This window comes from Pristis pectinata, chromosome 3, assembly GCF_009764475.1.
Source record: "Pristis pectinata isolate sPriPec2 chromosome 3, sPriPec2.1.pri, whole genome shotgun sequence".
NCBI classification, from domain to species: domain Eukaryota; kingdom Metazoa; phylum Chordata; class Chondrichthyes; order Rhinopristiformes; family Pristidae; genus Pristis; species Pristis pectinata.
The window spans coordinates 136,300,374-136,313,745 of record NC_067407.1 but is presented as its reverse complement, the minus strand read 5'-3'; the positions used below and the strand labels follow the sequence as shown (position 1 = coordinate 136,313,745).

Here is a 13,372-nt window from a genome sequence, read left to right as displayed (position 1 = left end):
GATTACATTTAACGACTTTATTGTGGAATATCATTGTGTGAGCACAGAGATAGAGAGAGAGCACACTGTACTCAGCATGGGTAGTGCTGTGTGCATTTAACTACATTCTCTGCCTTCCTTCATTCAGTAAACCACTGCTACCTCTTCCCACCATGGGAAGTGAGCATATATGATTAGCTGTAGAATGGTGATGTAATTTAAAAATAAAATCACTCCTCTGGCTTTTGGCTTGAAGGGTCAGCACCTCTCACTGGCCTGTCCAAATAAAGGATAAAAAGCCAAGGTGCCAGGTGGCCACCGTTCCCAACTTCAGAGGGGCTCGTTTTAATCAGACAACCTTCTCCCTGCTGAGGAGAATTAAAACTGGTACTCAATACCAAATGACCAGCACACATGAAAGCTATTGCACAAATCAGTGCAGACTGCTGTACACATTCACTCACATTCTATGTATGCAGACTAAGCAATGTGTTGAATGGGAGAGTTCTGCAATTGCACGAATATGGACTGTAAACACAAGGGCACTGCCAGTAATGTGCAATAAAGATTGGGTTATACTACAGCAGCCACAGTAAGTCTGCTACAGCAAAACTACCCGCCCACCCTCCCCCCCACATCACCCCCTCTTACCCTGACTAATAAAGTGCTGTGATAACGCAGAGAAAGGCAGGACATGTGCTGTGGGCAGGGAAAACAGGATTCAACAACAGTTGGTTCAACAAGCAGCGGCAGATGATGTGCCAGCTCGCTCTGGGCACCACCATTTCCTGGTCTCTGCAGCAAAAGTCAGGCAATTTGCATCTTTTATTTTTCCTTTTGTGGAGATATGGTTCTCGCTGGGGATGAAGCCCCCTGTTTCTGTAAGATGCTGTCAGTCCCCTCACCTGTTCCTCAGAACTATGGCTGGGTGTGTGGGCTCAACAGGGACCAGTGGGCAGGTAGTTCTGAGGAACGGGTGAGGGGAAGCACCTTACAAAAACAGGAGCTTGCGACCTATCATCCTCATCCCCAGCAAGAACCAAATCTCCACAAAAGGCAAAATAAAAGATGCAAATCGCCCCACGGTTCTTGTTGTTTTGTGAAAAACCTGACAGAGAGTGGGAACAAAACAGAAAACTTGGGACATGGTTCCTTCCCCTGACCTTGTCAGGATTTCAAACCCTTTTGCCAGCTACCCTCTCCCCAGGTTCACAGCACTGAAACAGCAGCCATCCACGTAATCGACTGATAATCAATACTTGGCTAATTAGCTGGTCTGCTAATTGTGGTGGAAGTCAGAGAACTGGTCCAACTACTGGTAATGGGATCAGAGTGTCCATACCTGCCCACCCCCTCTCTCTCTGGGTCACCCTGCCCGTCTCTTGACACACTGAATCAGAGCAGCTTTCTTTCTCAGGCCAGAAACTACAAGCTACAATGGCAGAGTAAGCAGGAAAGCCAGTGCTGACCCCGGACAAGAGTTCCGGCACACACCCACCTCCGCCCCAGACTTTCAGAAGCAGAGCTGACTGTCAGCTACCTGAAATGGGCTTGGGTGCGTGGGCTTGACAGGGACCAGTGGGCAGGTAGTTCTGAGGAATGGGTGAGGGGAAGCACCTTACAGAAACAGGAGCTTGCCACCTATCACCCGCACCCCCAGCGAGAACCAAATCTCCACAAAAGGCAAAATAAAAGATGCAAATCACCCCATGAAACTTGATGTTTTGTGAAAAACCTGACTCTTTTGCTGAGGATAAGTTGGAGGAACATAGTCTGTTCGAACCATTTGCTCAGTACTCCAGCAGTAGTGGGACCTTACAAAAAGAAAATGGACAAGTCGCATCGCCAAGAATGCCAGGCAGCTGACCGTGGTACAACTGATGCATCCCATTCCTTCGAGACTGGCCACTTCGGAGAGCAGAGCTGTGAAGACCAGCACTGGCAGTGGTTAATGGTAGGTGCAGCAGACTCTCTCGGAACTTCCGGCAAGAGGCAGCGCCAGTACTAGAGAGCAGGTTCAGAGAACGGTGTCTGTAAATAAGAGCACAGCATGACACTACTTCATCAAGTACAACTGTCAACTGGTATTTGCGTGGAGCTGAATTCATAGACCCCCCCTCCCCCCCTTCCATCCTCAGGAGGTGGACGCTCTTGGGACATCTTGATTATCAGCCAGGTTCAGTTTCTGACTAGTATACATGGTGGGTTAAGAGTGAATAACAAACAGCTCAAGTGCTTCACACTCCTCCCTTCCCTGCCTTTCGAAAGCTTGTGCTAACCACGTGGTATCACCTATCGTGCAGATAAGAAGGGAACAAGGTAGTCCTTCAGCAGCAAGCCATCTGCTGGAGGACCTCAGCGAGTCGGGCAGCATCATTGAGGGGAAAAGGAACTGTCGACGTTTCGGATCGAAATCCCGTATCAGGACTGGGTGGAGACACAAGAGACTGCAGATGCTGGAATCTGAAGCAACAAACAAGATGCTGGAGGAACCCAGCGAGTCAGGCAGCATCCGTAGGGGGGAAGGAACTGTCAACGTTTCGGGTCGAAACCCTGCATTGGGACTGGATAGTCCTTCAGCTCCAATTTAGAGGGCAAAAGGGGAGAGGGGAAAGATTTAATGGGGACCTGAGGGGCAAGGTTTTTCCACACAGAGACTGGTGGGCATATGGAACGAGCTGCCAGAGGAAGTGATAGAGGCAGGTACAATTACATTTAAAAAGACATTTGGACAGGCACATGGATAGGAAAGGTTTAAAGGGATATGGGCCAAATGTGGGCAAATGGGATAAACATCTTGGTCTGAATGGACAAGTTGAGCCAAAGAGTCTGTTTCCGTGCAGTATATGACTCTAACTGTAGAGACTACTGTACATGGAATAGAGCCATAGAACACTACAGCACAGAAAACAGGCCATTCGGCCCTTCTAGTCTGTGCCGAATGGCTGGCCACATTTCAAAATGCTTTTCAAGAAGCTGTAAAGTGCTTCGACACATTTTAAAATCATGAAAGGTAGTATGGGAATACACTTCCTTTGTTCCTTTTTCCTTAAGCACGATCTTGATTACTTCTGTTGGCGGGGAGTGCAAGAAGTTTAACCAGATAAAAGGATACATCGAAGAGCTCAGTTCCTCCAACTGCAAGAGAGAAGAACAAATTCCTGATTACAGGAGATTAATTAAAAATTTGCACCAGTTTCACTATACAGGATACAAGTGATATCCCAGACACAGCTGTGAGTCAGAAAATGGAAGGGAGGGAAGAACTCAGAAAAGTTACAACCGCCGGGGAAGTGGTACTGAGCAAACTGTCGGAGTGACAGATCTCTGGACATCACCCTAAGGTCTTAAAAGAAGTGGCTGGTGCGATAGTTGATTCGTTGGTTTTAAATTTCCAAAATTCCCTAAATCTGAGAAGTTCCATTAGATTGGCAAGTAGCAAATATAATTCCTTTATTCAGGGGTAGCTTCTTCAGGCAAAGGGTGGTGTGTATGTGGAATGAGCTGCCAGAAGTAGTGGTTGAGGCAGGCACATTAGCAAAATTTAAAAGCCATCTAGGTAAGTACATGGATAGGAACAGGCGTAGGGACAAATGGCCCACTCCTGCTCCTAATTCACATTTGGAATTATGACATTCTGCACAAGTTCTTAACATGAATAAAAACATGAGTCCCTTCAGTGTGCAAGAGGGACTACGGTATTTCTCCGTGTGGACAGAAATATCTGAAAGCTCCAATGGGGATGGCACAGACAGGGCAATGGTTAAAACAGTACACAGAAGTGTGATTGGTCATTTCTTTTATAAAGAAAAACATACTTTGAATGTGAGCAGCAGTGCAAGGCTTTGATTTATCACTCAACCTTAGTGCCCTGACATCAATAAATCTGAGTGCGGATCAAGGCAAACATTAGTGTGCGTGACTGTGACTGTTTACCACAAGCAATGAAGCATGTCACCTACTTCCTTTTCTACTCAGGGTCTGAGGGACAAGCAACCAGCTCACTTTTGCTGCAAGGTGCTGACCACCTGATCTGGACAATAATTTTAAAAAGTTTCAACAAGCCACATGAAAGAAACCGTTGCTGTGGGAAGGTGAATTCTTCAATCCGTTGCAGTGGAGTGGTACAAAATCAGTGGCTTTGAGGCCTTTGTGCATATGACAATAAACCCGACTTTGACTACAGAAAATAGTTCACAGTCAAACACTTTACGTTGGTGTGAGAGTGGAATCACCTAAAGGCAAGGACCGGACAAAGATGTAGAAGTGGTGTCACAGGTAGACAGGGTGGTAAAGAAGGTTTTTGGCATGCTGGACTTCATCAATCATGGCACAGAGTAAAGGAGCTGGAATGTTATGTTGCAGTTACGAGACGTTGGTGAGGCTGCACCTGGAGTATTGTGTTCAGTTTTGGTTACCCTGTTATAGGAAAGACGTCACTAAGCTGGAAAGAGTGCAAAGAAGATTTAGAGAATTTTGCCAGGACTCGAGAGCCTGAGTTATAGAGAGGTTGGGCAGGCCAGGACTTTATTCATTGTAGCATAGCAGACTGAGGGGTGATCTTATAGAGGTGTATAAAATCATGAGGGCCACAGACAGGGTGAATGCACACAGTCTTTTTCCCAGAGAAAGGGAACCAAAAACTAGAGGGCATAGGTTTAAGGTGAGAGGGGAAAGATTTAAAGGGACTTAAGGGGTAAGTTATTTACCCAGAGGGTGGTGCGTATGTGGAATGAGCTGCCAGAGGAAGTGGTTAAGGCAGGTACAATAACGACATTTAAAAGACACTTGGGACAGGTATGTGGATAGGAAAGGTTGAGAGAGATATGGGCCAAATGCAGGCAAATGGGACAAGCTTAGATGAGAATCTTGGTCGGCATGGACAGGTTGGGCTGAAGGGCCTGTTTCTGTGCAGTACGACTCTATGATGGGAGATTGCCTCCTTTCATGAACCAGTTGGGGTTTTATAATACGTGTACCAGCAGAGCTCAGGGCAGTGAATCCAATGATCACTCAGTTCGTGGGAGTCTCTGGGAACACGACCTGGCAGGATCACATCCTCTTCACCTGCTCCAAGGGATCCGAGGTGAATTGTCACAATTCCACTTGTTATTACTTCCTCACGAGGCTAAGGAAATTCAGCACGTCCCTCTTGATCTTCACCAACTTTTATCGATGCACAATAGAAAGCATCCTATCTGGATCCATCACGGCTTGGTACGGCAACTGCTCTGTCCAAGACCGCAAGAAACTGCAGAGAGTTGTGGACACAGCTCAGCGCATCACGGAAACCAGCCTCCCCTCCATGGACTCTGTCTACACCTAATCAAATCTACATCATCTACAAATCTACAAATCTGTCTACATCTAATCAAACGCCCCACCCAGCCTGGTCATTCTCTCTTCTCCCCCCTCCCATTGGGCAGAAGACACAAAAGCCTGAAAGCACGTACCACCAGGCTCAAGGACAGCTTCTATCCCTCTCTTACTAAACTATTGAACGGTTCCCTAGTACAATAAGATGGACTCTTGACCTCACAATCTACCTCATCATTGCCCTTCAACCTTATTGTCTACCTGCACAACACTGTAACTGTAACACTATATTCCCTGTAGATCACTCATGTGATGAAATGATCTGTATGCATGGCATGTAAAACACAGTTTTTCACTGTACCTCAGTGCATGTGACAATAGTAAGCCAATTACCATTTTGACTTAACTATGAGCACAGAGTCCCTGTACTTCTGGATCAGGACACTTTTGCATTGAGTGTTACAGTTTTTAAAATTCTTCTCAGCCCTCTCCTCCCAACCCTCGGGTTCCAAAGCTGATGCAGCCGGCTGCTTGCACTGGGACTTACGTTCGTCAGTAGTTTGTCCAGGTTCACGTCCACAGCTATATTCCCCTGTTCATCTCCAGGTTCTTCGAGGTCGCTGTAAAGGTCGAAGTGCAGGCGTGCCAACTTCTCCTGCATCTCACGCACGTGCTCCATCTGCTCAATGGAACACTCGTTGCCTGTAGTGACAGAGAAAACAATCAGCTCTCATAAAAGCAGAGAGGACAGAGTAGAAAAACAGAGGCATGAGCCACAGATGGTGCACTGGGAGGCAGGAGGAGTTTGGGCCAAATCACTTATGCAAACAAAGGTGAGCACTTCCTTGTGGACCTTTGCCCTCTTTCTCCCAGCCTAACTTTAACCACTTCTCTCCACTTCACCATCCATTCTGCAAATTGCCCAGTGACCACAGGTGCTGTGACCATGGTAAGGAGTCTATTGTGTAGTACTTTTGCAAAGTTTGGCCTGAGTTTTACGGAGAGGTTGGATAGTGTAGGACGTTATTCCTTGGAGCGTAGGAGGCTGAGGGGTGACCTTATAGAGGTGTATAAAATCACGAGAGGCAGAGATAGGGTGAATGGACTCAGTCCGTTTCCCAGGAAAAGGGACTCAATGAGGGTAACACGGTAGTGTAGCGGTTAGCATAACGCTATTACAGCACCAGCAACCTGGGTTCAATTCCGGCCGCTGTCTGTAAGGAGTTTGTACGTTCTCCCCGTGTCTGTGTCGGTTTCCTGCGGATGCTCCGGTTTCCTCCCACATTCCAAAGACGTATGGGTTAGGAGCTGTGGGCATGATATGTTGGCGTTGGAAGAGTGGAGACACTTGCGGGTTGCCCCCAGCACAGTAACACAAAAAGACGCATTCCACTGTGTTTCGATGTACATGTGACTGATAAATATCTTATCTTATAAAAAACTAGAGGGCATAGGTTTAAGATGAGAGCAGAAAGGGAGCTGCCGAGCAACTTCTTCACACAGAGGGTGGTGTGTATATGGAACGAGCTGCCAGAAGAAGTGGCTGAGGCAGGTACAATAACAACATTTAAAAGACATTTGGACAGATACATGGACAGGAAAAGTTTAGACGAATGTGGGCCAAGTGCAGGCAAATGGGACTAGCTTAGGTGTGCATCTTGGTCAGCACGGATGAGCTGGGTTGAGGGTCTGTTTCCACGCTGTATGACTCAACAACTCTATAATTTCAGTCACAGCTCATTAAAGTTGTCACTGTGCCTCAGATTCAGCCAAAAAGTTACGGGAAATCCATGAATGGGGTCTCTGTAAAGGAGGTATGCCAGGTGCACTTCAGCATGTAATGAAGAGCTTTGGTGATCTGCATTGGGTCTCTGCTGAACTGAGTCCAGCTCCACTAGGAAATGCAGGTGTCAGTTCAGAGAAAGAAAGGCTAAGTAATATCAAGCACGCAACCCTGTGCACCTTGTATAGTCAAGGCTGAGGTAATGAGACCCACGCTGTACTTTGGACAAGGATCTTCGAACCAGACAGAAAGAGCCTTTTTACCAAACGCTTGAAGCTTTCCAGAGTGGAAGTCGTTTAGGAGGCTGAGCAATCCTCTCTCCATCTCTTTCACATCAGATACATCGGTGAGGAAGGAATGCTGGATGGGGGCTGCCTGGGTGTTCTTTCCAGCTGAAGTCTGTGGTTTAGGCTTCTCTATAACAACCCTAAGGTCAAAGAAGGGAAAGAAGGGAAAGAAGTGAGAGTCAGGGTGGTTTAAAGTGGAAAACCAGGGCTTCACAATAAGAGCAATTTGTGCTCCCCAGGCGTTAGGACAATTGCTTCACTGCTACATACCATAGGGTCCTGCTTTATGACCTGCTGATCTTCCCCCTTTAAGACTACAAAGTAATAGGCCCGATATCAATCAAAAGCTATTTAGTCCTGCACATCCTAACTGCTGAGGAAAGTTAAAAACTTCTTCAGAAACCCAAACCAATCTTGACTGACTTCCTTATTACTTTATAACATGGACATTTGCAAAGGTGTCAAATGTCCACGCTTGTATACGAAAAATATAAATGCACAAGTATTATTACCTAAAGGAGGAATGGGTGACAAAAAAAAATCAATCTAAAAGCTTAATCAGTTGTTCAATTTATGTCACCATCAGCTGATAGTGTCATCTCCTGAAGATTTAACAAAGGCCAGCACAAACTTTACAGCAATTCACAGTGAGGAAGTGTATTTTTAAATATAAGAATCAATTATTTGCAACAAGTATACATGCATCTAACTTTTTAAAAAATATGTATTCCCTCCTTTACTGAAGGTGCAGAAGTAATTCTACAAGGCAGTACCTGGACACAACAGTCTGGATGAGGCTACAGATAGTGCAGTGATGTCAATGTTTAGAAAAACATTCCTCCCTGGTTTCTCCCCTCTATCTAGCCAGTGAGGTAATGTTAATCACAACATCCTGACCCAGCTGAGATCAGCTCATTTAAGCTCTTTAAGAAGTTGGACTTGGGACCTGTCTGGTCTGTACCGTCTTGATACCACATCAGATTTATTTACTCAGTACACCATGGTACTGCGGTCCTTTGTTTAATGCAATCAAAATTTCCGTAAATCTTGGTAAAACATTAATGAATCCTATAACAATATATCCTTCCTTATCGGGTTTTGGAGGAGTAGTAATGATTGATTTACTTCATGTTCACTCAGACACAGTGGAAGCTCACTGTTTGAATCATTGCTGCTGGTTTCAGTGGAGCCACTCTGCTGAGTAAAAGGTGAGGGTATGAAAATAGAACAATACAACAATTAATACAGTGACGAGCGCAAGAGAGCAGAATGGTGTGAAGTATAGTAGTGCATACTGAGGGAGTGCAAAAAGAAATGCTAAAGTGACAGTAACAGAAGAGGTAGAATGAAGGGTTTGAGGGTGTAGCAGCATCACCAGGAAGGGGAGATTGGTTCAGAAGTCAGATAGCATACTCTTACTGTTGCTATCAAAAAGAAATTGTGATAGCAGTGATCTCCAAAGCGGCAAATTAATCCACAACTCGATACAGACCAAGGGGGCAACTGTTTGCACGTACTTGTGGCAACACAGCTGGAGGCCATTTGGCCTGCCGGTCCCATGCTGGCTCCCAGCACAGCAATTCCATCAGGTCCCGTTCCCCCCTCCTTCTTTTCCCTGTGGGCTTGAAAAAGTCTTATTCTCTCTCACCTGCCCAGTTACCTCCACAAAGGGGCAGTTTATAGTAGCCAATTAACCAACCGGCACACTTTTGGGATGTGGCAGGAAACCAGAACACAGAATGGTGGGGGGAGATAGAAAGCAGAATCAGGAAGAGATTGTAACTCAGTCTGATCTTTTCTTAACACACTGTGGACTGCTGGGCAAATGACTACCAAAGGCAGGAATATCAGTGATGGTATCCAACGTGTTTTCTGTGTGGAAGCCCACACAGTTATGGAGAGAATGTGCAAACTCCACACATTGGGCAGTGCCCAATCAATGAATTCAGCATCTAATCTCATGTAAATCTTGGACCTTGTATGTGGCAGTTACAAGACAGGGGTAGCCAATCACACAGACTTACATCTGACGTCCTTCCATAGGCCTGTCCCAGAGTGATATTTTGCAAATGGAGCTGATGTCATGACCTTCAACACTGCAACATTTCCACCACAGGGTTAGGATTGCAGAGTTGTTAAGATTCGGAAGCACGGACACTGTGTCCTGCCAGTGCTCTTGCCTACAAGTAGACTAAGTTAACACGGTTTTCCATCATGCAGCTCAGTGGAAAGAGCAGTATAATTGCCCTCAATGTCACAGAATGCTTGGGAGAAGGAAAATACTTCTGTGTTGTATGACTTTATGACATTGGATACCATCAACTGATATTCCTGCCTTTGGTAGTCATTTGCCCAGCAGTCCACAGTGTGTTAAGAAAAGATCAGACTGAGTTACAATTTCTTCCTGATTCTGCTTTCTATCTCCCCCCACCATTCACCTCGGGGAGAAAAATAAGAGAGTTGGAGGATCTGATTGATGGCTACTAAGCTAAACATGATGGTCCTTGCAGAAACCGCTCTGGTCAACACCCACGTTGATCAAGTAGGTCCTTCAGTAAGGCACAACTATAATTAAGGGTCCTGATGAAGGATTTCGACCCGAAACATCGATATGTGGCAGCCCGCACATGCGCGACTCGAACCGCCATTGGGAGGTGCGGGCAGACACACGGTAGCGCGTTTTGAACTACCTGCTCGGGGCGGACCCTCCGGGGACAGTTTGACGTCATTTCCGCCCCGCGGGATGCAGGGGCCCATGGGTAGGGAGATTTCACATGCTTTGGAGAATCAGTAAAGGATTTTGAGTTCAGTACTCTCTGCCTCGTGTTCCTCGAGTAGCACGTTGCGTGCGGCTACATTGGTGACCCCGATGTTCCAGACAGCATCTGGAGCCAGCGACTCAGCGACCAGCCATGAGTTCGAACAACTCGCACAGCATGGTCTCTCTGAAGCTCCCGACCTTCTGGGCCACTCAGCCCCATGTTTGGTTTGAGCAGGCTGAGGCCCAGTTCAATATCAGAGACATTACAGCCGACACCACGCGGTACTACTACGTGGTCAGTGCACTCGACCAGGACACGGCAGGCCGGATCATCGATTTCCTACGCCAGCCACCAACGGAGGACAGGTACACTAAGCTTAAGGCGCTCCTGATCCGTATCTTCGGACTCTCCCGCAGCGAATGGGCCGCGCGGCTCCTACACATGGACGGTCTGGGTGACCGCACACCATCCGGGCTCATGAATGATATGCTGGTGCTCATGGACGGCCATAGGCCGTGCCTTTTACTTGAGCAGTTGTTCCTCAAGCAAATGCCAGAGGACATTCGCCTACTCCTTGCGAGTGAGGATTTCAGCGACCCATGCAGGGTGGCGGCTAAAGCAGACGTCCTTTGGTAGAGTAAGCAACACAGAGCAGCCTCCATCGGCCTAGCCACGAGCGCACGCCCCAAAGCCCAGGCCCCGCAACCGAAGCTGTCGAGACCCATGGGGGAAAAGGACGAAAGTTCGGAACAATGGTGTTTCTATCACCAAACTTGGGGTTCAGGCGCGCGCTACTGCTGTCCACCATGTGCTTTTCCGGGAAATGCTGGGGCCAGCCATCGCTAATGGCTACGACAGCTGGCCACCGGGACAGCCTCCTGTACCTCTGGGACTGACACTCCGGGCGGCGCTTCCTGGTAGACACCAGAGCCAAAGTCAGCATACTTCCCCCCTCGAACATGGACACTCGTAACGCGGTCCCAGGCCCCAAACTCACCGCTGCAAATGGCACCAGTATTCGGACATACGGCTCACGAACTATCCAACTACGTTTCGGGTCCAGCCGTTTCACCTGGACTTTCACATTGGCAGCTGTGTCACAGCCACTACTAGGGGCAGATTTCCTACAAGCCAACTGCCTCCTGGTCGACCTAAAGGGCCGGCGTTTGGTCCACGCCAAGACGTTCCAGACTTTCCAGCTAGGAGAAGCCAAGCTACCAGCCCTCCACCTGGATTCCGTGACCCTCTCGGGTAATGAATTCGCCAGGGTGTTGGCAGAATTCCCCTCCATAGTCACCCCCCAGTTCTCCACGGCCGGCCCCAAGCACGGCGTGCAGCACCACATCCCCATGCAAGGACCGCTGCTGCACGCCCGAGCTCACAGGCTCCCACCCGACAAGCTCCACCTCGCCAAGGAGGAGTTCCGTAAGATGGAGGAGATGGGAATTGTAGGCCGCTCAGACAGCCCGTGGGCATCCCTGCTGCACGTGGTGCCCAAGTCCGCAGGAGGGGGGAGGCCCTGCGGAGACTACAGAAGGCTCAACGATGCCACAACTGCCGACCGATACCCAGTGCCCCACATCCAGGACTTCACGGCAAACCTGCACGGAGCGACCATCTTCTCGAAAATCGACCTGGTCAGGGGATACCATCAGTTCCCAGTGAACCCCGACGACGTGCCCAAGACAGCCCTCATCACCCCGTTCGGCTTGTTTGAATTCCTGAGGATGCCTTTCGGTCTCAAGAATGCAGCCCAAACTTTCCAAAGGCTCATGGACTCGGTGGGACGCGGTCTGGATTTCGTTTTCATTTACTTGGACGATACCCTGGTGGCCAGCAGTTCACACCAAGAGCACGTGGCACATTTGCGCCAGCTCTGCCAATGCCTGAGCAACCACTGACTGGCAATCAATCCGGCAAAGTGCCAGTTCGGGCTGACAGAGATCGACTTCTTGGGCCACAGAGTCAACCGACATGGCACAGTTCCCCTACCGGACAAGGTCCAGGCCATCCGCCAGTTTCCCAAGCCCAGCACGGTCAAGGGCCTGCAGGAGTTCGTAGGGATGGTCAACCTTTATCATCGGTTCGTGCCGGCGGCGGCACACATCATGAGACCCTTGTTCAGCCTGATGGCCAGCAAAGCCAAAGAGGTGGCATGGGACGCGGAGTCCACGGAGGCGTTCAAGCAGGCCAAGGAGGCGCTGGCAAAGGCGGCCCTCCTAGTGCACCCGAGAGTCGAATGTACCCACGGCACTCACAGTCGATGCTTCCTCCGGCAGTCGGCGGAGTCCTGGAGCAGCTTGTCGAGGGCCAGTGGCGACCATTCGCTTTCTTCAGCCGGCACCTACGGCCACCAGAAGTGAAGTACAGCGCTTTCGACAGAGAGTTGCTAGTGCTTACCTGGCTGTCCAGCATTTCCGTATTCCTCCGAGGGAAGGGAGTTCACCGTGTATATGGACCACAAGCGCCTCATCTTTCGCACTGGCCAAGGTATCGGACCCCATGGTCGGCTCGGCAGCAGAGGCACCTGTCCTTTATTTCAGAGTTCAGCATGGGACATCTGCCACATCGCGCAGGGAAGAACAAGTCGTCGCCGACACACTGTCTCACCCCTGCCTCCACTCAGTGGGCATATCGTCCTCAGGAATAGACTTACGCAGCAACTGGCGGAAGCACAACGGTCGGACACCGAGATCCCGGCTTACCGCACCGCCGTTTCGTGGCCCCAGTTGGAGGACGTCCCCATCGGCCCCGGCAGCAGATCAACTTCCTGTGCGACATGTCTACCGGCAGACCCCGACCTGTGGTACCAGCAGCACTGGAGGCGCCGGGTGTTCGACACTCTGTACGACCTGGCCACCCGTCCATCAGGGCGTCCATCAAGCTGTAGCAGACAGATTCGTCTGGCACGGTGTTTGCGCAAACAAGTTGGACCCAGAGTCCGTGACCTGCGTACACTTGTCCAGGGATCCGACCAAAGTCCCAGCGGGCACAGTGAAGGCTCCCATCCAAGCAGTTCCAGCTGACCGCACAGGCGGTTCCAACACATTCATGTGGACATCATCTGGCCCCCTGCCAGTCTCCCGGTGGAGCACCAGGTATAATTCTTTACCCATGGTAGACAGGTTCAACCCCAGGATGGCCGGAGAGCCATACCGCTCACAGATCACCGTCCACTGAGTCCTGCGCCAAGGAATCGCTACATTACAAACTGGATCGCCAGGTTCGGCCCACCCAACGGACAT

At 49.1% G+C, this 13,372-nt stretch overlaps 1 protein-coding gene across 2 annotated transcripts in view; it reads right to left on the bottom strand.

The window, feature by feature from the left end:
- Positions 1-13,372, bottom strand: part of ccdc28a (coiled-coil domain containing 28A) — a 28,376-nt gene continuing 15,004 nt past the window's right edge. Inside the window, exons 3-6 of one of the 2 annotated variants that reach the window (XM_052013116.1) lie at positions 7,342-7,505; positions 5,843-5,997; positions 3,095-3,117; positions 1-2,168 (exon numbers count right to left, since the gene is read on the bottom strand). In XM_052013116.1, coding sequence (XP_051869076.1) covers positions 2,114-2,168; positions 3,095-3,117; positions 5,843-5,997; positions 7,342-7,505 — 397 coding nt within the window. In that variant the 3' untranslated portion in view covers positions 1-2,113. The remainder of the gene's footprint in view (positions 2,169-3,094; positions 3,118-5,842; positions 5,998-7,341; positions 7,506-13,372) is intronic. The other variant, XM_052013117.1, reaches the window with a different exon arrangement.